The following is a 25,221-nucleotide window of genomic DNA, read 5'->3' on the forward strand; positions in this document are numbered from 1 at the left end:
GTAGAAAGTAGAATGATAGATAGCAGAACTGGCAAGGGGGCATTGGGGGAAGATGAAGAGTGGTTGGTTAATGGGTACAAACATACATTTAGACAGAAGGAATAAGTTTCAATGTTTGCAGAATAGGGGGACTGTAGTTAACAAAGATATATTGTATATTTCAAGATAGCAAAAAAGAGGACTTGAAATGTTTCCAACACATAGAAATGATAAGTAATCGAGGTGATAGATACCCTAAATACCCTGACTTCATCATTACATGTTCTCCGTATGTAACAAAATATCACGTACTGCATAAATATGTACAAATATGTATCAGTAGAAAAACTGCTATTTGTATGTGACTTTTAAAAAAGCATTATATTTAGAAGGTAAATTCCTTATAATTAATGACAAATTATATGTGGTATCATGATTTAAATGGTAAAAGTTTTAATTTTTTATTTGAGACAGTAGCTTGTTCTGTTACCCAGGTTGGAGCTGGAGTGCAGTGGCGCAATCTCTGTAGCCTCAAACTCCTGGACTCAAGCTATAGTTTTGAAGTTTTGTATCTTCTTTTCGAACATAAATTGAAAGAAAAAGTTGTGAACTGTTTGCACCCACCACAGTGTTTAAGAACAGATCATCATCATTTATTCAAGAGTTAACCACTTTACTGAGTTTTGCTTTTTATCATGTCATTACTTTTATTTTTTAGAGCTCCATGTATTTTGTATCCCTGAAAACAAAAACAGCTTTTGTACTTTATATAAATTGGAGTACTCTGGTATATGTTCTGTGATTTGCTTTTATTGTACAATAGTATATTCATGACCTTGAGCTGAGTTATTGCATATAGCTGAACTCATTTTTTGGGCTACATAGGAGGTAGACAGTATATTAGCTCTTCAGGTAGTTAATGTCTTTGTTTAGTTTTTAAAAAATTACATGTTTTTTTTGAAGTCTATTTTTGTAAGTACCCTTGATTATGAATTATATATTGGGACTTCTGGTATTTCTTTTGATACAACTCAGATTCTGGACAGCTAATATAACTTAAGTTTCTGGGGAGATGAGGAGTCTATTTTCTGTTCACATTTATAGTGGCAAATATTTGTTTAAATAATTTGGTTATAATTTTATTTTTACCAAAAGATTCATGAAAATTAAAAATTTTTAGTTGGCTGACTTGTGAAATATGTGAAATACCTTTTAGAAATGTATTGGATTAGACAATAGACAGAAATTCATTTTAAAGATTCATTTTATATTATTGCATTTCAGTTCCACAGATGAACAGTAGTATTCTTCTGATCCTCCATTTTTTTGTTTCGTTTGTGTAGAATACAGAGAGCAGATTTCTCTGTTGTTTTCCAGGGAACATTAAGTCCAAGTAGATATTAATAGGCTTGGTTGGGAGGGTGTTAGTGTGCTTGAGCTGTTCTTCAGCCAAGTAAGTTTGGGAAACTGGATTAAACACAGCTATCAGGTTTCTACAGGACTTCTTAGAGCTTTTAATATACACTTTGTGAATTTCAAAGATGGTAGTATATGCGTACTATGGAGTATTTTCCCTAATAAAAGTGTTTTGTGGAAGATGCGTATACTTACATTTCTGTATTTCTTCCTTCTCCTCTTCATTTTAAAAAATAATAGCTTTTTGAAATATAATTTATATACCATAAACTTCACTTTTTACAAGTGTGCAATTCAGTGTTTTAGTATATTAATCATGTACAACCATCATCTCTGTCTGCTTTCAGAAATTTTTCATGACCCCAAAAAGAAACCCCGTACCTATTTCACTCCCCATTACCCCTCAGCCACAGTACCTGGCAACCACCAATCTACTTTCCGTACCTATGGATTTGCCTGTTTTTGGACATTTCAGATAAATGGAATCATACCTTATGTGGCCTTTAGTGTCTGGCTTCTCCTCCTTTTATTGGTCTCAGGGTGTATTTTGTGTTTCACAATATGTTGTGGGTGGGAATATTTCCTTAGGAGCTTTAAAATGCATTTATATGCTTCTTAGGAAAGGAAAAAACTTCACATAGCTTTAAGATTATGAACAAGACCTCTTTGTTCTCTTTTTCTCACTTGGAACATGGGGCTTCAGATTTATACTGCCTACATTTATTTCCATAGACAATATAAGTTTGCTAAAAGCCCTCAATATGTGGCAGTATATGGAAGGAAATATATTTTTACTGAAAAAGCCTAGAATTTTTTTATTGTAAAGTGTGATTTAGGTTAAAGTGTAACCATCCTAGAGCCTCTGGGACATACTGTCTTTGAAATGCCGTAAAAATCTTTTTACAAATCAGATTTCAGTGTAACGTTCTGATGGCATAGGCTTTCAGGGTCATCATCGCTGTGAGGTTCTGACATATGGGTATTTACAAAGCTCCAGTGAATATATATAAAATTATGCAAATACTTAACTTTCTCTGTGCGGAACCAAATATTTCATGATTTTTTTGCCTGTCTAGAAATACTTTTATGTACAATAAGAAAGCCATCTTGGCATTATCAAAAGCAGTAAGATCTTTCTCAAGAAACATGATGCATCTTGAGAATGCATGGTGAAAGTTTTGAAAAAGGCTTTCCATATTTTAGATAAGAGGGCTTCATATAGAGCATAATGTAAAGCAATACATAAAAAATAACACCCCAAAATATTAAGTGCTCTAAAAATAATGAAGGGATAAAGCTACTTTTTATCATATCTTATTATGCACTGGCTGAAGAGTAGAGAGAGGGAAGGAAATAATCGAGAGTATTAAACATAGAATACTAATTTTTGCTCCATTATTTAGAATGGATTTCCAGTGCATCAGAAACAGCCTATTCTTGCTGTTTACACTATCTTAAGAATTAAGTGTAAACAGGGACATCATGTTTTGGGGACGTCGTGCTACGTAGCTAGATAATTATTCAGGTAACCTGTTTTGTGAGCAGTAATGCTAAACAGGCACATAATAATTGATGGAAAAAATGAGATGGATAACTCATAAGTAATTTGGGGATATGGTGTGTGACTGAACAGTTGGGTAAGCTGTGTATAGGCTTCTTGTTTAGGTGATACATTCACAGTTGCAAATTAGGTAAAGAGGGTTTATAAGTTTATAAGTGAAGTCTTTTTCTTGTCTGTCCCCTGGCAACTAAGTTTACTTCCCTGAAGACATCGCTTGTCATTAGCTGATGATGATGTGCATGTGTAAGCAAAAATGTGTGTGGGAGATTTGTGTAAGGTGTCCCTTCTGTTTTTAGCAAAAGTGCCATAGCATGGATTGCTGTGCACCTGGGTTTTCTTTTCACTTATCTGTATTTGGAGATTAGTCCTGGATCAGCAGAGCTTCCTCGTTCTTTTTCATACCTGCACAGTCTAATAAATCAAATTTGCCAGTATGATCTGAGTAGACTGAGAAAGTTGATCAAGGAGGAGTTCAGAGTTGCTTCTGCCATGAAGATAAAATGCTTGTTTTCTCAGTGAGTGATTGCAAGTATAGAAAACAAAATATTAATTCTAAAATATAAAAATTGTCATATATCAGAGAAGATAAGGAGACATTTGTTGAGTGATTACTCTGTGCCAAGACATTGTTTACTGCTATATACATATCGTCTTTGAGCCATGAAGAGTACTGTTGAGGCCAGCGATAGTATTGTCTTCATTTTACAGTGGTGAAACTGGGGTTTTTAATGGACAAGTTATTTGCCCAAGTTTGCACACAAATAAATGGAGAAATCTGCATTTCTCTCAGAAACAGCATCTCTTATTGTCTACCACAATATTGTTAACTTTTGTTGTACACTAGAGGGATTACTGGAAAGATTTGGTCTCTGAAACTATTTTTGATTTTTAAGGAAGCACTGGTGTATAATTTAACCCAGGATGGATGTTGTCTCCATAATCTGTGATTTTTCAAGACCAGTACTTTGTGTGCGATTGAATAAGAAATTAGAGATTATCTGAATATGATCTTCATAGTTACTAGAGTTAAATTTTTATGACATCTAATTGAGTATGCATGCATGTTTTGTTCAACATGGTCAGTCATAACAAATAAAAACCATTTTGGGTTAGATTTGTTGTGCAGTGTTGCGAATCATTAAGAAACTATGGGAGGTCATTTCAATCGTCTTACTTGAGGCTAAATCATTCATTACATATGTGTGTGTGTGTGTGTGTGTGTGTGTGTGTGTTTTTTTTCCCAGATGGTTATATCCTTAACTATTAGTCTGTACTATCAAAAAGTTCTTAATATCTTTGTATTATAAAATTAAAATTCTTTGAATAGTCTCTGCTTTCAAAAAGTGATGACAAAAATCATTTGTAGGGGTTTAGCAATGATAGAATTATTTACTTGATCTTGCAAACAGAGTATTTATTTTAGTTCTAATGTTAGAATGCCCAGGGCTCCTCAGTCTAATGTCTAGCATAAACTTACTTTATTTTTATTGTTGGTCTCACTCACCGAGATGTTAGGTTCTATAGGGTAGAATTTAAACAAAAATTTTTGTTTTAATCACTATTATATCCCCAATACCTAGAACAGTGCCTGGCATGCAGTAAGTGCTTGACATATGATTGTGGAATAAATGAGTGAATGAATGTTGAAGTAAATGACAGGTACAAATTGATTTGGAATAATTGTAAATACCAGCTTAGTGTTTAAAAAGATCTTTTGACTATCACTTAAATATAGTGCTGGTTACAGTAGTCTGCTACAGAGTGCTTTATGTGTATCTGCAAGGTTTTGAGCTGTAGACTGAGTATGCTAGTCAGTGAGAGATTAAGAAAGGTATTTGATATTGTGCTATATTCAGGATAGTTGATAACTTTTACTCTACTTAAAACTACATGACTTTGGGGGGTTTATAAATTGGATAGAAGTATATTGTTTCTGAGGGAGCTTCATTTTTATTTAGAACGTCATTTTAAGAATTGTTTACATGAACCAAAGAATAACAAAGTACGCTTTTGTTTCTAGGTGAAAGATTTAGAGAACTAATGGATAAGTTCCTGAGGGTTAACTTCAGTAAAGGCTGCCCACCCTTGTTTACTACTTTGAAATCTTTGTATTACAATACAGAAAAGGTAAAATTTGGTATTTATTTAGATTTGCTATAGTCTTTTTACTAAATTATAGAAAGATGTCCATGTAAATAATGTGCTATTACTTAATCATTTTTTCTATTTTAGTAATGTTACTCACTTTCAGTCTAATAATGTACTGAAATCATATGCCTGTAGTATAAGTAATATCAAAAGAAATGTCAGTCTGAAATTTACCGAGTAAAGGGTTTATGAAACCACTAAGATTATAAAGGTTGTTTATTTTTAATGGATATACTTTTTTTTAAGTGGGATTTTAAATTTGACATTGTTACCAAAGGTATATATTTATCTATTCTGTGATGATTATTTTATGGTACGATTGTGGATTTTTAAATTAGTTTTGTATGCTTTTAAAGTTAGAGCTTGGATAATTGAGAGTTAGTGCAACAGTAAAATGCTATTTGGTCAACAGTACAAATTATTGGTTTTAATCAGTAAGGTTACATTTTAATAAACACAGTTTTAGCTAGTTCTTGAATAAAGAATTGAGTATCTTTCTCCTTTTTAAAATTAGAAAATAGGCACTTAAATCTTGGTGTTAAATTAGAAAGATAATTAAAAGTTAATAGAAAGTAAGTTATACTTTTATTTCCAAGTGTTGCTTCTTATTTATTAAAGTCGAAAATCTTGTTTTCTTTTCTGTAGTCAATTTTTAAAAGTTACTAGTGGATAAGGAAAATATTTTGTTAGAAATGCTAAAAGATTTTTAGTTAAACTATCATTTTATATTTACTTAGCTTTGATTCGTAATAATTTATAAATTTGCAGTAATTGTGAATAATAAAATGTTGGAAACATTAGTTATAGGTATAGCTGATTGGCATTTTCCTACCTGTGGCAGCAGGTTTCATAAACAAAAGAAACAACCGATGATATCTAGTACCCAATTAGAAAAAAATCATGTTTTTTTTTTTAAAAAAAAAAACCTTAAAATTCTTTAATGTCTGTTGTGTGGTTTGACTGAAATGTTTCTGCTGTCAATTTTTTGAAAAATAGTGATTGATTCCTATGTAAACATGTACACAGTGCCTACCAATAATATCTCTAGGTTATTTAACATTGGGTAAAATACTTCTGTCCTTTTTGGTTAGGGCGACAGAGGAAAAAAGGTTAGATGAAATGTCAGAAATTAAAAAAGTCCTCTGAATGTGAATTAGAGTACTTTTATAACAGTCTTGCAGCAGCTCCTGACTACAGTGGACATTAAAGGATTTGTTTCTCTTAAACTATCATGGGGCTTTCACAGGCACAGGCTTTTTACTTTTAAAAAATTCTTCCAATATTGACCCAAAGTTGCCATTCCAAGAATGCTAAACTTTTTTTGGTATTTTATATAAAGCATGAAAATTGTATTTTTGAATAAGGCATTGAGAATACACTAATTTATAGGAACTATCTCTTTAGTGTTAATTTTAAAGCAGCAACAGGAATGTTATTTTATTAGAAATGCCAAAAGACCAAGTGTGTTTGCAAAATGGATTAAACTGCAGACAGTTGAGCTCAAGTTATCTGAATTTAGTATAGTGAGAAGAAATTTGCAAGTCTAGGAACTGTTTCTCAAATAATTTTGGCACGTATGTTTGTGATTACTCAATGAGACCATTTTATTTATTTTATTTTTTAATATTTATTTTTAAATTAAATTTTGTAAGTTTGGTGTTTGACTCTTTTTGTCAAAAAATTATTTCAGTGCTTTTGGGGAACAAGTGGTATTTGGTTACATGGATATGTTTTTTGGTGGTGATTTCTGAGATTTTGGTACACCCATCACCTGAGCTGTGTACACTGCACACTATGAGACCATTTTTAAAACTGCACATTTCTAACCAGCAGTGAGACCTGTTTTTAGCAATTAGATGCATTTTTAACTTTCAAGGAAGGATTTCAAGGAGGTGAAGTCTGATAAACAGTTGTTTATAAGCTTCCAAATATTAAAGAGTAGTTCATATTGGTAGCATGAGAATGAAATTGTCTTTTGAAGTTAGCTTGGAATATAGTACAGTTGCAAGAAATATATCTCTTAAATATCTTCAACATTTTAATTTTTTTGACAAACTAGAATTTGTGTGAAGTGGAAGGCAGTGACTGCTCATCAGACAAGTTCCATAAGGTTTTTGTTTTTGTTTTTTGAGATGGAGTCCTACTCTGTCATCTAGGCTGGAGTGCAGTGGCGTGATCTCAGCTCACTGCCACCTCTGCCTCCCAGATTCAAATGATTCTGCTGCCTCAGTCTCCCAAGTAGCTGGGAATACAGGCGCCCACCACCACGCCCAGCTAATTTTTTGTATTTTTGGTAGAGATGGGGTTTTGCCGTGTTGACCAGGCTGGTCTCAAACTCTGGCCTCAAGTGATTAACTTACCTTGGCCTCCCAAATTGCTGGGATTAGAGGTGTGAGCCAGTGTGCCCAGTCAATTTCCATAAGGTTTTTAAAAACATAATTAGTTATAGAAATGTCACTTACTTTACTTTTGTCAGCGAGGTTTTGGCGGAATCTTTGGTGAAGAAGAGAAGTCTTCTTCGTTTTCCCAGCTTTCTTTAATTTTGAAATAGAATCTTCTATAAACTCTGATATCCAGGTATTCTTTTCTTTTATGAAACTTTATAAGAATAAAACATGTTACTAAAGATATGTTTATACCCCTTTTAAATTAGATTTTGTTAAAGTTAATATTGTTTTGTTTCTTATTATCCATTTGAATATAGGTGTCCTGTCCGTAACACATAGCTTGCTGAGATGATAAACATTTGCTTACTTGTTTTGAAAAGTACTTAAAAAAAATTGCCAGTCTTTGAGTGAGGCTTTTGGGTTTTGGGTTATCCTTTTACTGTTATATGATTATATATAATCATGGTGTAATTACATCTGAGTAAATGGGAGATAGCTATTATTGGGTTTTAGAAATTAAAATTTGTCCATTAGTTTCCAAAGTATAAAAGAATCCAAATCTTATTTCAAATGTGTATAACTATCTTATTTCAGAAATGTGAAAATCACAATGTAAAGCACTTACTCAGATAATGTTTTATTTTATTTTTGAGACAGAGTCTCACTCTGTTTACCCAGGCTGGAGTGGAGTGGTGTGATGTCAGCTCACTGCAACCTCCACCTCCTAGGTTAAGCCATTCTTCTGCCTCAGCCTCCTGAATAGCTGGGACTATGGGTACATGCCACTGCGTCTGGGTAATTTTTGTAATCTTAATAGCGATGGGGTTTCACCATGTTGGTCAGGCTGGTCTCGAACTCTTGACCTCAAGTGATCCTCCCGCCTTGGCCTCCCAAAGTGCTGGGATTACAGGCATGAGCCACCGTGCCTGGCCTCACATAATATTTTAAGTGGCATCCATAGTAAAACATGGCAACAGAAAGACTTTTTAAAAATTAGTTTTTATGTAGACTCTGAATTTTTCAACTTTGTACCTTTGTTTTAGGTTTTTATCTTGGCATAGTTTTTTTTTCTTTTTATATTTTCTCTATTTTTTTTTACTAACAATTTTTTTTAGCAGTTATATTTTTTCTTTCAGGGAAAGTAGAAAATTATGAATTATAGAGAATATTTTTTATAGACCTTAAACCTGTTAAGTAGTTTTAAACTAAAACAGTTTAGATTGCTATATATGGCATAGGGATTCCAACATCTTTTATTGCTTTAGTGAAATAATGTAATTTTTACTGAAGATAATGGTAAGAATATTTCTAAATTTTTTGTGGATGTCACCTCATTGAAAATATCAGTTGTGTATTTATAGGTAATAACCACCTTTAAATGTTCTGGTAATACATACTGAAAAAAGAGACAGCTTGCCAGGCATGGTGGCTCACACCTGTAATCTAGCAGTTTGAGAGACTGAGGCGGGAGGATTGCTTGAGGCCAGGTGTTCAAGACAAGCCTGGCAACATAAGACTCCATCTCTACAAAAAATGAAAATAATTAGTTGATCATAGTGGCAGGAGCCTGTAGTCCCAGCTGCTTGGGAGGCTGAAGTGGGAGGATTGCTTAAGCCTGAGATCAAGGCTGCAGTGAGCTTTGATCAGGCCACTGCATTCTAGCCTGTGCAACAGACTTGAGACCCTGTCTCAGGGGAAAAAAAAAAAATTCCTACTTTTAGAAAATAACTCTTATATACTTGAAGTGCACAGATGTTTTCATCTGTCACTTTGTATTGTAGTCTGTCACATACTGTATCAGTCCAAACTTTTTCTTTGTTTTGGAGATGGAGTCTCCCTCTATCACCCAGGCATGATCTCAGCTCACTGCAACTTCTGCCTCCCGGATTCAAACGATTCTCCTACCTCAGCCTCCCAATTAGCTGGGACTACAGGCACATGCTGCCATGCCTGGCTAATTTTTTGTATTTTTTTTTTTCTTTTTTTTTTTTGAGACTGAGTTTCGCTCTTGTTACCCAGGTTGGAGTGCAATGGCGCGATCTCGGCTCACTGCAACCTCCACCTCCTGGGTTCAGGCAATTCTTCTGCCTCAGCTTCCTGAGCAGCTGGGATTACAGGCACGCGCTACCATTCCCAGCTAATTTTTTGTATTTTTAGTAGAGACGGGGTTTTACCATATTACCAGACTGGTCTTGAACTCTGGAGCTCAGACAATCCTTCAGCCTTGGCCTCCCAAAGTGCTAGGATTACAGGAGTGAGCCACTGTGCCTGGCCCAGACCAAACTTTTATTATGAGTAATTGCTTACTGGCTTTCTAAAATAGTGTCCATTTCTTCTAAGTGTGAACAAAGAACCTTGCCTAGTAATCTTTTTGATTGGGTCTCAGAATCCTTCTGTTCCAGAGTTGGCATAGCAGTAATAATAGAAAATCAAAAGTAGAAACAAACTAACATAGTATTCACAACATCTGTAGCAGTTTAATGAGAAGATTTTATGTATACCATAGTCTGTTGGTGGTCTAAGTCATAACGCCAACAAATTATTTCTGTAATACTCATAGATAAGCTGTCCAGTGGGACAGTGAGTCAGATGTTTGATCAACTATTTTATATGTTGCACAGATAATGTGTATTGTGTATTAACTTTTCACATTGATGATATGTATAAGGAATCTTATCTCCTCACTTTTCTGTTGGCATTTGTGTAAGTTTGTAGCACTCTTCCATCAGCTTCCATGTTCTCAAATAGTAAAAGTGCTGAGCAACTTGGCACAAAAGTTCAGAAGTAATTTTTCATTAAAAAAAGTGCTATAACCACAATACAGAAAATTTGGAAAACAGAGGAAAGATCTTAAAAAATGGGAGGGAAGCCCAAACAAAACCCAGTTATAAACTGCCATATGACTATACAATTTAAAAGCATTTATACATTTACTTACTTATTTTATTTTTGAAGTAGCATTTTGCTTTGTCTCCCAGGCTGGAGAGCAATGAATGGCCTGACCATAGCCCACTGTAGCCTTGATTTCCTGGGTTTAAGTGATTCTCACATCTCAGCCTCTTGAGTAGCTGGGAATATAGATGCATGCCACCACACCTGGTTAATTTCTTAATTTGTAGAGAAGGAGTCTTGCTATATTGTCTAGGCTGATCTCACACTTCTGGGCTTAAGTGATTCTCTTGCCTTAAGACTCCCAATGCACTAGGGTTACAGGTGTGAGCCACCATGCCCAGCTGTAAGAGCATTTTTAATGTAATTCCTCTGACAGTTTTATTTTTCCTGTGAATTTAATTGTGGTGTATCTGTGCATACCTGTAATCATTTTGTCTGTAAAATTTTGTTCTTCTTTTTCCTCCTAGCAGTTCCTTTTTTAAAAAACATTTTTTTAGGGCCGGGCGCGGTGGCTCACGCCTGTAATCCTAGCACTTTGGGAGGCCAAGGCGGGTGGATCACGAGGTCAAGAGATCGAGACCATCCTGGTCAACATGGTGAAACCCCGTCTCTACTAAAAATACAAAAAATTAGCTGGGCATGGTGGTGCGTGCCTGTAATCCCAGCTACTCAGGAGGCTGAGGCAGGAGAATTGCCTGAATCCAGGAGGCGGAGGTTGCGGTGAGCCGAGATCGCGCCATTGTACTCCAGCCTGGGTAACAAGAGTGAAACTCCGTCTCAAAAAAAAAAACCCAACATTTTTTTAAATTAAAAAAAGATGGGATTTCACCATGTTGGTCAGGCTGGTCTTGTACTCCTGACCTCAGGTGATCTGACCACCTTGGCCTCCAAAGTGCTTGGATTACAGGCGTGAGCCACCGTGCCCGGCCTTAAAAAACATTTTTATAGAGATGGGGTCTCACTATGTTGCCCAGGCTGGTTTCAAACTCCTGGACTCAAGAGATCTGCCTGCCTTGGCCTCCCAAAGTGCTGGGATTATAGATGTGAACTACCTGTACCCACCTCCGTGCCCCAGCAGTTTGATAAGCTTTTACTGTGTTGTTATGTAATCTTCATCATTTCTTTTAGTTATTGAATAACCTTTTAGAACCATCCCCTCATTGTAGACTTTGGCTTTTCAAGTTTTTTATTATTAAATATCTTTATAGTAACTTTGCTTAGGATTATTTTCTTCTCATAAACTTTCAGATTTACTCAGTGGGTAAAGGGCATGAACATTTTTCTGATTCTTGATAAACACAGATAAATTAGTTTTTCACAAGGTTGTGAACATCAATTTGTATTTCCACTAGCAGTGTGTGTGAAATATTTCCTGTCTTGTGTTTGTTTTTGTTTTGACATAGATGTCAAAAATTTAGTGGAACCAGATATGGTGATGTTTATTTCTGTTGTGGAATTTCATCTGCTGTTTTAAAACCGCCTTGGAAAGTCCTCCTTAGAGCAGTACTTCTCATTGAGGGTGTTGGAGAGTGGATTTTTTTTCCCCCTGGGACATTTTACAATGTCTGGAGAGGTTTTTGATTGTCACCACAGTGAGATGTGCTACTGGCATCCAGTGTGTCGATGCCAGGGATGCTGCTAAACATTCCACAAGGCACAGGACAGCCTTCTTTTTTTTAAGAGACAGGGGCTCGCTGTATTGCCCAGGCTGGAATGCAGTGGCTATTCACAGGCGAAATCCTGCTACTGATCAGCACTGGAGTTTTGACCTGTTCTGTTTCCAACCTGGGCTGGTTCGCCCCTCATTAGGCAACTTGGTGGCCCCCCACTCCCACGAGGTCACCATATTGATGCCAAACTTAGTGTGGACACCCAATTGGCATAGCGCATTACAACCCAGAACTCCTGGACTCAGGCGATCCTCCAGCCTCAGCCTCCCTAGTAGCTGGGACTACAGGCACATGCCACTGTGCCTGGCAGTACAGCCTTCTTAACAAAGAATTTTACTGTTGACATGTTGGGATAGCAGTTATCAAGGAAAGGAAGAGTTTGATTTGTATTTCAGTGCAATACAAAGGAATATTTTTTCTCAGATGCTGTAAGTAAGGGAGAGAAAGGACCATGTTAAATTTTTTATTGTACAATATTTGAGGGACCCAGAAATCCTGGATTTCTTACTAAAAGGAAAATAATAAGATACCATCTTATCTTTAAAAATTCCAGAGGGTGTTGTTTACAGAGGTAAGAGTATCTATCAGACAACTCCCCAGGTGGTATTTTTATTGAGACATTCTGATCAACAGTTAATGGTAATTGATCTATGTGAATCACTTTTAAATTTTAAAGTTTGGTAGAGGAAAATAAAGACAAATGCTTTTCCCGCCTAGGGAGTCATTTAGTAAAGTATAATGTCTGCCAACGTTCACTTAATTTCTTCATGATTCTTACCAAATCTAGATTAACACTGGTGTTATTTACTTAATGTTTTTCACCAAATTTGATTACTTTTTTGTTTGTCATGAAAATCATGGGTTATAACACATATTAATAGGAAAACATAAGTTAAAAATTCAATTGGTAAGTTAATGATAATCATCCCATTCACTGTATGCACCGCCTTTGGAGAAATACTGGTAAAATAAAAAGAGAATTGCTTTGGAATCAGGCCTGGTTTGGAATCCTGACTCCATCGCTTACTTTTTCTGAGCAATTACCTGAATCATAGAGTGGGGAAAATAATATGTAAAGGGTTGATGTGTGTTTTAATTAAATGATAAAGTTTGTAAAGTACCTGGTTTGAATATGTTCAAGAAATGGTAATTTTCCCTTACTCTCTAAATTACATGGTAAGTCCCACCCCTCTCACACCTCATCTCTGTACTTTGATTTTATTGTTGATTGTTCTTGGACAATTTACTTCTATAACTAGCCCCTTTAGCACCAGAATTATCACTAGTAATTGTGCCTGTATCAGAACTTAATTCAGCAATTTTGGTCTTTGTTGATAAACTAGTGTACTTAATTTAGTAACCTTCATGTTGCATTGACATTTTAAACCTGTGATTTGTCTCTTTATTGTGAAAAAATTGTGTATCAGATATGATGTTGTGGGACTTTGTCTTTAAGGTTAATAAAGAGGTCTTTTAACTCTTGCATAAGTAAAGCTTGTCAAGGACATACTTTAGGAAATTATAACAGTTACAGTATTATCCCAGGTTAGATTTTGTTAATGAAGGTAAAGCTGCTTCCATCTTGATCTAATGTAGCTGTTAGAAGAAAGTATTTAAACCAGGAGAAGGTGGCTGAACTTGGAAAATTTTTCATATTGTAAGAAAAATTTGGGCCATAAAATTTAAGTTGGCCATTTATGTTTTTGGTGTGATCTCAGATACTTAAGTGGATTGACTCTCTTGATTTTAAAATAACAGAGACAAAACACCATTTTAAAGAAGAATAGCTATTATGTATTAATTTGTCAAATTACACACTACCTAATTAAGATATAAATCGTAAGTAAACGAGTAAAACTTCTTAGATTAACTTTCATGGAAAATTGTTCACTTAATTACTGAATGAAAAGTTAACTATTAAGGCTGAGTGTGGTGGCTCATGCCTGTAATCCCAGCACTTTGGGAGGCCAAGGTGGGCAGATCACTTGAGGTCAGGAGTTTGAGATCAGCCCCGGAAACTGGGCAAAGCCCTGTCTCTACAAAAAACACAAAAATTAGCCACGTGTGGTGGTGCATGGCTGTAGTCCCAGCTACTTAGGAGGCTGAGGCAGGAGGATTGCTTGAGCCTGGGAGGCGGAGGTTGCAGGGAGAGTTCACACCACTGCACTTCAGTCTGTGTGACAGAGTAAGGCCCTGTTTCAAAAAATAAAAATAATAAGTAACTGTGATATAAATTTTTGCCAGGCGCAGTGGCTCATTCCTGTAATTCCAGCACTTTGTGAGGCCAAGGCAGGTAGATCACCTGACCTGAGGTCAGGAGTTTGAGACCAGCCTGGCCAACATGGTGAAACCCCATCTCTACTAAAAATACAAAAATTAGCCTGGCATGGTGGTGCATAACTGTAGCCCCAGCTACTTGAGAGGCTGAGGCAGGAGAATTGCTTGAAACTGGGAGGCAGAGGTTGCGGTGAGCTGAGATCATGCCACTGCACTCCAGCCTAGGTAACAGAGTGAGACTTTATCTCAAACAAACAAACAAACAAATATATATGTGAAATATATTCAAGAAGTATGCCTAATGAACCAGAACAGCCAGTCCGTCCCGCTTTTTTTTTATGTAGGAGATTTCATATGAATTTTCCGTTATCTTTTTTCCCCTGTCATCAGATCTTGTTTTGACATTCTGAATCTGGAAATTTGTTTTATTTATCAGTGTTTATATTCTTTTATGAAGGATTCTGTGTAACTTTAGTGTATGTTTTGTTGTACCCTTTTTTTTTTCTCTTGTTGCCCAGGCTTAAGTGCATGGTGCAGTCTCGGCTCACTGCAACCTCTACCTCCTGGGTTCAAGCGATTCTCCTGCCTCAGTGTCCTGAGTAGCTGGGATTAAAGGCATGCACCACCACGCCTGGCTAATTTTGTATTTTAAGTAGAGATCAGGTTTTTCCATGTTGCTCAGGCTGGTCTCAAACTCCTGACCTCAGGTGATCTGCCTACCTCAGCCTCCCAAAGTGCTGGGATTACAGGCGTGAGCCACCGCTCCCTGCCATTTTGTTGTACTCTTTATTGTTAAAATTGACTTCTTTAAAAATAGATTTTACCCTTGGAGATGCACTAGTCCACCCTTTTAAAAGCCTCCTCTAGTTGCAGTTTTAGCAACTACCAGTAGATGGCACAAGTTCCTGAAAAAAAATTATTTGCCTTCATAAGTTAAACAACTTGAGTACTAAATTTCTAAGCCTGTAAAAAAGGTTTTTAAGTTACAGATATTCTAGGTGAGATTGGTGGGGAGGTTATGGTGGGTTAAAAATGTCTGTTACCTTTAGTTTTGCTTTATAGTAAAAGTCTTTTTGCAATTTTTTTCTATCAGTGGTTCTCAAACTCTTAATTGTGTATCAGAATTTACAGACGGCTTGTTAAAAACAGACTGTACAGAGGCCGGGCATGGTGGCTCACAGCTGTAGTCCCAGCACTTTGGTAGGTGGTGGCGGGAGGATTGTTTGAGCCCAGGAGTTCAAGACAAGCCTGAGCAATATAGTGAGACTCTATTTTTTAAAAAAACAAAAATTAGCAGGACATGGTAATACATGCCAGTAGTCTTAGCTGCTTTGGAGGCTGAGGTAGGACAATCACTTGAGCACAGGAGTTCAAAGCTACAGTGAGTGATCACATCACTGCACTCCAGCCTAGGTGACAGAGGGAGACCCTGTCTCTTAAACACACACACACACTCCAAAACACACACACACACACACACACACACACACACACACCCCAAAACAGATTGTACAGAATAGTATTTCTAACAAGTTGCCAGGTGATGCTGACACTAATGTTGACAGTATTAATGGTCTAAAGATCACACTTTCAGACCCTCTGTTTTTAAATTAAACAATCTATGTTTTTTTTAAAAAAGAATATGCCCATTTTCCACCATCCTAATGTCTTTGGTTGTGTTTTCATTGACTATGTGGTATCTGTACATACATGTTTTAGTGAAGTAATACTGTGTGTAAATTTTTTTCACACTCTGTCTTTTCTGTTCCTTACTGCTACTGTCTTATTTCTGCATTGTCTGTCCATTTAACTGTGCTAGAGAATTCTGCCATATGCTGCAACATCATGTGAGAAGGCTATCATATAGGCCTGAAAAGTGTTGTAATTTGGCCTTTTTTGTGTTTTGAATGGTGTCTGGGATGGTCAGTGGATTCATGGACACTGTCCTGTGTCTTTGTAGTGTGGGGAGTAATCTGGATTCAAAGTAAAGCTAATTAAATCATACCTTCTGATAGTAAATGGTATGCGTGAAGAGGTTTCTTTTGTAGCCATATATACAAAAATCTGTTCAGGAGTTTGTGACACATGATCACTTCAGTGTCGGGGAACCATAGTGAATTTTGGTTAGTTTGTAAAGAGGCCTAGGGAAATAAAAGAAATATAATTGTTTTATTCTGAAAATAAAGATGTCTAAAGCTCCAGTTTTCATAAAACAGTTAAGAAATATACTAGACCTTATTTCCTTTAAAATATAGAACGCTTCATGAATGTGTGTGTCATCCTTTCACAGGGGCCATGTCAATCTGTGTGTTGTTCCAATTTTGGTGTATGTGCTGCTGAAGTGAGCACTAGACCTTATTTTGTAGTAGGTAGACAAGTAAATTGGTTGGGAAAACCCATAATTGTATTAAGTACAATACAATTACTGTGGGGTTGCTAACAATAATAAGCAGAAGAGTCATTTTTAATTTCACTTATTTTCACGCCTTGGATTATTTCACTTTTTTGTAATGTGTAACATTTTAGAAAATCTGAATATTTACATAATGGACAAATTTACCCATTTAAATATTCAGATTTATATAAATATCTGTTTATTGGATAAAAAAGGTTTTATAGTAACTAGTGATAATTTGTCCTTCAAAACTTTGAATTACTTTTTGAGATGAAAATTAATGAGGTTCTGTCACACTATTAATAAAGATAGCAGTGTCCATTATTTTGTTTTTTTCCACCCCTTCTCTAAAGGGAAATATTGATAATGGGAATGGGGACAAAGCAGACACCCTAGCATTTTAAGTAATTCATAGTTCTGAAATATATATTTTTCAAATGTAATTTAAACCATAATGAGTAAAAATACCTTCAATAAGATATTTTTATATTTTAAAAATATGTTTCTTTAACAGGTTTCTATAATCCAGGAACTTGTTACTAATTATGAAGCCTCTCTTAAAACATGTGACTTTTTTAGCCCACATGGTAAGTTTAAATTAGATTGAATTGGAATTTGATGACTCATTTCATTTTTAATCACAGTAATGCTCTTTTATGTATATTTGTGCTAACTAATGGCTACTTAATAAATAGGTTTCAAATTGGTGAATGAAATGAGAACACTTTCCATCTTACTTAATTTAAATTTTCCATAATCCTGTGAGATGGGAGTTAACCTTGTTTTAACATGTGGAAACAGACTTGAGAGCTTAAATGGCTTGCCCAAGACCATGTAGTTAGATTATATTGGAACCTATTTTTCTTAAGTCCCTAAATTCTTTGCTTTTTCTACCCTCTTATTGCATTTAATCCTGTTTAATTTGGTTTTTTGTTTCGATATTTGTAGTATTCTATAAATACTAAAATATTCTTTCAGAATTTTTGTAATATTTTTTAAGAGATGGGGTTCACTATGTTGCCCAAGCTGAACTTCTGGGCTCACGTGATCCTCCCACCTCAGCCTCCTGAGTGGCAGGGACTACAGGTGTGTGCCACCATGCCTGGCTAATTTTGTGTGTGGGTGGGGTTTTTTGTAGAGATGGGGTTTTGCCATATTACCCAGGCTGATCTTGAACTCCTGAGCTCAAGCGATCTGCCTGTCTCAGTCTCCCAAAGTGCTGGGATTACAGGTATGAGCTGCCACACCCTCTTTGAGTATTTTTAAAGCAAATTCCAGACTTACTATTTCATCTGTAAATACCTTAGTGTGCATCTCTATTTAAAACACTTAAACAGAAGAAGTCACTGAGTGCCATGTCACACAAAACCTCATACCATAATATCCGATACCCAATCCGCATTCAGATTTCCGCAGTTATCTAAAAGAAGTCTTTGTGTTTGGTTTATTTGGGTATAGATCCAGTTAAGTTTCACACCAAATATTTGGTTGTTAGATCTCCATAATTTGATTATGTCTCATTATTTTAATCTAGAACAATAACTCTCCCCTCCCTTTCAAAAAAACAGTCATTTGGGATATTTGTCTTACATATCCCATATTCTGGATATGGCTGATTTCTTAATCATGGTATTATTTGCTGTATTCCACTGTCATTCATACTTCTTGTAAGTTATAGTTAGGTTTACATGCTGGATTAGATTCAGGTTCTGTTTAAATACAGGTGGTGTTTTGTGCTTCCTGTTGTATCATATCAGGAAACTTGAGGCATTCTGGTTGTCTCTCTTTTTTGATGTTAAGATTGCTAAAGATTTCAGATGTTTGCCTGTTATACTCATTAAAAAGGTCCTTGACGGCAGGGGGCACGGTCGTTCTTCACACCTGTGATCCCAACACTGTGGGAGGCTGAGGCAGAAGGATCTCTTGAAGCCAGGATTTGGAGGCCGGCCTGGGCAACAAAGTGAGACCCTGTCTCTACAAAAAATTAAAATATTAGCCAGGTTTAGTGGTGCTTACCTGTAGTCTCATCTACGTGGGAAACTGAGGCATGAGGATCACTTGAACCCAGGAGTTTCAGGCTACAGTTAGTTATGATCATGCCACTGCACTCCAGCCTTAGTGAAAAAACGAGACAAAAATTTCTTACTGGCCTCTCAGCCATTGAAGATCATTACCTAGATACCTTGTTCATTCTGATCTTTTCTTCTGTATTTGCTAACTGGAATTTTTCTTATAAAGAACTTTCCTACATCAAATATTTGGTTCCCTTAAAATATAGTTTATATAAGAGGAACAAAATAGATGCTTAACTCATTGCCTTTATTGTAATATTTGTGTTTTAATGTGTGCTATAGTGTGTTTACATTATCATGTTATTTGGTCAGCTACGCTAGGAGACCTGTTTGTTTTGGTGTAGTGTGGGTATATTCACTCTTTCCTCCTCATTTTTATACCTGTATGTCTTCCCTTCTGAAATCCGTTTTGAGAGCTTGGTATTTCTTTATCTACTCCTCTGTAGTTAGAGGTTGCAGGATGGGGAACAGGATAGAACTCAGCTAAGTTTATATATGTGACAGCTTTTTTAAGAGGACTATGCTGTATTTTTTCTACTTAGGTTTTTGTCAGATGGCAGGGTTATTTCTACTTTGTCGGGTGTATCTTCTTCCAATAGGTCATAGTCTTCAACTTTGGGTATCCCTTATTTAGTATTGAGGCCTGGAAAATGGTAAGCCATGGCAGTTTGGCAGTTCTTGCCACTGTTGAAATCTTGCAGTGGTAGTTAGGAAATCTCTTTCCAAGTTATTTTCCTTGACTTTTCCTAGTCTTACTGCCCTTTTGCTTTCAAGCTGAGAGTTCACAGAATTAGACTGATGTATGTCTTTTCCCCAGTGTTGTTTCTTTGGAGTGAGATTGGGGTTAGAAGCCTGTCAGAGTACAATCTTGTTTCTCTTCATGGCTGCCACTTTTTGACTTTATGAAGTCATATTCCTTCTTTTGAAATTAGTAGTCTTTGCTGAGTTTTTCCTGCTTATTATTATTGCAATAGTCATTAATTTCATTATGAAATAGGGGAGAGAAAGTATGCAATTTGCTTTACATTCTTCCTATAATAATTTAATATTTGTTTGATTGCAGAGAATGGGGAGAAGGAACCCCCGACAACACTACTTTGGGTTCAGTATTTCCTGGCACAGCACTTTGATAAACTTGGACAGTATTCTTTGGCTTTGGATTATATTAATGCTGCAATTGCTAGTACTCCAACTTTAATAGAATTATTCTATATGAAAGCAAAAATTTATAAGGTAAAATCTCAATCCTGCTTTTTGTAGTTGAAGAATTCAGCTACTCTAAGAATCCTTGGAGTTCTTTCTTTGTGAAAATAATTTCTAGGGCATCCTGATAATCTTTTTCTAATACTCTTAATAATTTTGAGTAGTTTTATATATATTAATTGTATAATCAATGTGTAATTATTAGATGTGTAATCATTTGAGCTCTTAGTAAATGCGAACTGTAATTTTGATTTCTCAGTAAATTTGACAGAAATTGGGACAGATTTCTGTTTTCCCTGTGCAAATTATTTTCTGCTTTATTGTATTCATACTCTCTTGATTATAAATTGTGATATATTTTATCTTTTATAGCATATAGGTAATCTCAAAGAAGCTGCAAAGTGGATGGATGAAGCACAGTCTTTGGACACAGCTGATAGATTTATCAATTCCAAATGTGCAAAATACATGCTTCGAGCAAATATGATCAAAGAAGCAGAGGAAATGTGCTCCAAGTTCACAAGGGTAGGAAATAGCATACATGAACATGTAATTGTCTAAGTTAAGACGATTTGTGAAGTTTGCTACTGAAGTTCATAAGAATTCATTTTTGTTATTACTTTTTAAATCCCATTTAGCCCATTTTCTGTGGATGGTTTCTTACTGTGTGTGTCTGTGTATATGTTTCTGGCAGGGGATGGTTAAAAAACAATAGCAAGAGCAAAATATCTTGGTTCATATATAAACAGTATGCCATACTTTAGCACTTAGGTGTAAAATTTGATTTATATCTCAAATTCTTTGTCCTCCTAGTAATTTGTGACTGCTTTTTAATTCTGTCTTACTTTTGACTTGCTCATAGAGTTCTTTTTGTGTAGAACTAATTGCTGTGAACTAATCTCTGTGACATTCAGGAATTTAAATTTCCTGAGATTTTTTGGGCTACACATCCATTCCTTTCCTTTCCCTCCTTTACCATCCTTTTATATCCTTTCCACGTAGACTTTCTGTTATGTTATAATACATGTTCATGGTTAAAAATGTAAGTAGACTAATGGAACAGAGTAGAAAGCTGAGAAACAGATTTCACACATATTTGGAAAATGGGATATACCCAGAGATACTGTAAAAATGAGAGATGAAAAGATATTGCTGGAACAATTAGTTACTCCTATTGGGGGGAAAAAACCCAGTATCCCTGTCTTTTGCTGTACATGAATCAGTTCCAGGTAGATTAAAGATCAAATATGGAAAGCAAACCTTTCACGCTTGTAGAAGAAAACATATAGGAGTTTATCTTTAGGATAAAGAAGCATTCTTTATGCTTGAGGTGGGAAGCATTTCTTGACACCAGAAGCATAAAGTATGAGAAAAATTGAGTTGGGCATGGTGGCATGTGCCTATAGTCCCAGTTACCGCATAATAAATATTGCTAGCTTCAAAGTCTTCGGTGCCCTTTCCACAATATCACAAGTTTGAAATTAAGAAGTGAGTATAAGGAATAAACATAAAACCAATTATGTTTTCAGAGAAAAGTACCACCTGGAAGGCCAAGGTAGAGATTTAAAGTGAAATACAGTTAAATATGAAGTATAAAGGTTGAGCATCCCAAATCTGAAAATCCTAATTCGAAAATGGTTCAAAATTTGAAATTTTTTGAGCACTGGCATGATGGTCAAAGGAAATGCTCATTGAAGCATTTTGGATTTTTCATTTTTGGATTTGGGATGGTCAACCAGTAAGTATAATGCAAATATTCCAAAATTTGAGAAGCTTTGCAACATTTCTGGTTCTAGACATTTCTGATAAGGAATACTGAATCTAACTTAAAGAAGTTCAGTGATTTTTAAGAAAACAAAAAAACCCAAAGACACTAGAATGCATCTTCAGAGGCATAGGAGAATGAGAAAGAGGGTGAGAGGAGTTGGTTATTTAAGGAGAGTAGTCACCAAAATCTGTGGCTTGGCTTTCTCATCATAACTGCCTCTGATCATCCACTTTTGACAAGTTGCCATGCTGTATGGCGAGCTTGTTCACTTTATCCACACTAGTTTGCTGGCCAGGCAAATCCATAATGTGTGGTGAACAACATAGGCATGGGAAGAAAATTGCAAATCACCCTGAATAATCAGGATATATCTGCTTACCAATAAATGAGTGAAGTGTGCATATTTCCTTCTTGCAGATTTTTCTGTTTAGAATTTTTGTACACAGTTGCTAATGTATGTTAGATAGTTCTAGTTGATAAACTTTTTGAAATAAAAAGTAATACAGAATTCTTATAAAAATATGTGACCATTATACAAAATGGAAAATATACACATCCATAATGAAGACACAAAATATGTCAATAATTCTTTTCACCCAGAGATAAACTAGTTTTTAGACTTTTAATGTGTTCTGAAAATTGAACTAATAAAATGCAAGTGAAAAGAACTGTAGACTGAAATCATTTATAGAAATGCACCTTTGCCATCCTTTCCTGGGGTCATACAAAATATATTTTAAATGTCTCTTCTAGACTGTGACAAAACTTGAGTATCCTTGCACTTAAAATTGGTTAATTTATGTCTCACACTCCTCTCAGAATTTTTATTGAGCCTGAATTAACAAATTCAGTTATTTGGTTTTGTCAGCCCACCTCAAAGGAGAAATATCAAAGTAGAAGAGTTGGCATGAAACAAGAGATGCTGATAGAAGCAGACATGGGCACAAAGAAAGTGACAATGGAGGTGGGACACTGGGAAACCAAAAAACAGGCCTGCAACTATTAATAACAAATTTGACACATACTGGTTATACATTACAGTGACTTCAAGTCAAGTCAGCAAGGAATGCTGAAATAGCTTTTGCTTGAAAGGCAGAAGATAGGCAATACTTCATATGACTGCTTTCTTAAATAGTTGAAATAAAAACTTTAGTGTTTAAAAACTAAGATTTAGTAATTTGGAGTCTTTTAAATGAAGAGTGTTGAATACCCCCAGCAGAGCTGAGTAAATAAGACGTTATGTATGTGTGTGTTTTCCATCTGATAACTGAGATGGCTCCTAAAATTACAGGTGGGTAGCATAGACAAAGGGATGATTCGTGTTCTGGGTGGGATGGAGTGGGACGGCGCAAGATTTTATCATGATACTCAGAATGGCATGCAGTTGAAAACTTACGAATTGTTTAATTTCTGCAGTTTTCCCTTTAATATTTTTAGACCATGGTTGACCGTAGGTAACTGAAACCATGGAAAGTGAAACCTTGAGTGAGGGGGGACTACTGTAATTTAAAATTATGTTTGGAAACATACTAATATATTTGCTAGTTGCTGCTGTTGTCATAATAGTACTGTAGCCCTAGTTGTAAAAGAGGAAATGTTTTATTGTTTGCTGTTTTTTAGGATCTCTTTTATAGTTCGCTCTCTATAGTTTTGAATGCTTCCATTTCAGGAAGGAACATCTGCCATGGAAAATCTAAATGAAATGCAGTGCATGTGGTTTCAGACAGAATGCATTTCAGCTTACCAGCGTCTGGGGAAATATGGGGATGCCTTGAAAAAATGTCATGAAGTAGAAAGGGTAAGTTGTTAGAATTTTGACTTCAGTTTTCTCTGTAAGGTGATGAAAAGCAGGTAGATTTCTACATGGGATCATCTGCTTCTTCTAACTACTCTGGGAGCTTCATTGTGAAACAAATTCTTGATCTTTAACCTTCTTTACATTCAGAAGTTGTAAACAATGGATTGCTGTATTGATCCTTAAATGGTTATGCTTTTGACATGTCTATATATTTTTGTCTGAAGGAAAAGGATTGTTAGTAAAGGATTATTGCTATTAACATAAATTGAAAATTTCTGTTCCCTAATTAGGCCATTATTTGATATTCATCACCATCCTAAGAGGACACACAGCTGATGGCAACCTCTTTCCCCTTTAAAACATCAGGATCTGGTCCGCAGTCAGTCTCTCTCCAGTTTGTCTTCCCAGGATATTTGCTCTCACATTCATTATTCTGTATAACAATCTATGGCCGGTTTGCAGGCTTATTTTATTGCTTGCTTTTAGGATTATGTGTGTGATGTGCCTTAGTGAGGGGACTTTTCTTTTCCTTTGTGTGAATTTTTGTTTTCCTGTTCTTTGTCATCTCTGAAGCACTCTCCTTCCACATGGACCACAGGAGGAAAAGAGCCGCAAATGCACCCCTGAGGCAGTCCTCAGCAGCCCTCAGTTGTGGGGGCAATCGGCACCACTGTTCCCATCTGACGCAGTATAGAACCACAGGCATCGTAGTCAGGTGAGCCTGATGTCTGCACCGTGGCAGTCACTTTGGCCTTTTTCCCATGTGAAACTTCTGAGATTACCCACAAGGAAGGCTAAATTTTATGGGGTGGCTTTTGATGGGGACTGGAACTAGGATTATACCCAAGCATTTTTAAAAATAACTGAATTTTTGCTGTTTTTGTTTTTTGTTTGTTTGTTTTTCATGCCCTTTTAAGCCTGGGCTTGATGGCTGTATCTCTGGAAAAAATCCTCCTCATCTTCTCCTTGAAAAATATAAAGCCCTTGGGATGATAGGTGAAATATCCGAGCATTCTAGTTTAAATCAAGTTCTTGTTTCCTTGATAAAACCCCACAGATCACTAGCTTGTTTTGACACTCCTTAGAGGACCATTATTTTGCAAGCATTCTGCTTGTTATTAAGGATAGATACATTTTTATTAACTAGGACATTCTCAGTGAGAGGTAAATTGTTTCCCTTATGAAGAGGCTACTGAGCACTTACGAATTAGTAATTTCAGTAAGACCGTAACTAGAAATTTACCAAATTTTCTGTTTAAATGAAATTTGAATATCCTAAGGATCATTATAGTTGTGAACTTGAACTTGAATTCCATTTCTAACATTGATGGCTATATTGCTTTATTCTTTTTAATATTTTTTGAGAATTTTTAGAATATGATAAGCAGATCTTGTTACTAAGTTTCATTTAGATTATGCTTTCCCTTAAATTTTTAGTGATTTTGACTGATTTACGTGGAAAAAATTCTGTAATTTCAGATAAACTATTGGCATACCTCAAGAAATTAATTGGTAAAAAGCATTTTTGAAGAAAGAAACTACAGGAAAATCATTGGTTGTCACAGATTAAAAATCGTCACCCTCTGGTCATGTTACATAATTATCACTGGAAACTGTAGGGCTTACTCTTAACATTTGAGATTAGAAAGAAGTAG

General features: G+C 35.7%; 1 protein-coding gene and 1 non-coding gene across 4 annotated transcripts in view; one reads left to right on the forward strand and one right to left on the reverse strand.

The window, feature by feature from the left end:
- NAA16 (N-alpha-acetyltransferase 16, NatA auxiliary subunit) overlaps nucleotides 1-25,221 on the forward strand; it is a 60,319-nt gene that overhangs the window by 22,627 nt on the left and 12,471 nt on the right. Inside the window, exons 9-14 of one of the 3 annotated variants that reach the window (XM_064361777.1) lie at nucleotides 4,977-5,083; nucleotides 17,240-17,312; nucleotides 19,861-20,030; nucleotides 20,373-20,525; nucleotides 23,438-23,566; nucleotides 24,140-24,275. In XM_064361777.1, coding sequence (XP_064217847.1) covers nucleotides 4,977-5,083; nucleotides 17,240-17,312; nucleotides 19,861-20,030; nucleotides 20,373-20,525; nucleotides 23,438-23,566; nucleotides 24,140-24,193 — 686 coding nt within the window. In that variant the 3' untranslated portion in view covers nucleotides 24,194-24,275. Of the gene's footprint in view, nucleotides 1-4,976; nucleotides 5,084-17,239; nucleotides 17,313-19,860; nucleotides 20,031-20,372; nucleotides 20,526-23,437; nucleotides 23,567-24,139; nucleotides 24,276-25,221 lie in introns of those variants that run through there. The other 2 variants (XM_064361776.1, XM_064361778.1) reach the window with 2 other exon arrangements.
- LOC135268825 (U6 spliceosomal RNA) lies at nucleotides 16,576-16,679 on the reverse strand. Its single transcript, XR_010337161.1, has one exon. It is a non-coding gene; the product is annotated as a U6 spliceosomal RNA (small nuclear RNA).

Source organism: Aotus nancymaae, unplaced genomic scaffold (assembly GCF_030222135.1).
Source record: "Aotus nancymaae isolate 86718 unplaced genomic scaffold, 86718_ANA_hifiasm-v0.15.2.pri h1tg000043l, whole genome shotgun sequence".
Lineage (NCBI taxonomy): Eukaryota > Metazoa > Chordata > Mammalia > Primates > Aotidae > Aotus > Aotus nancymaae.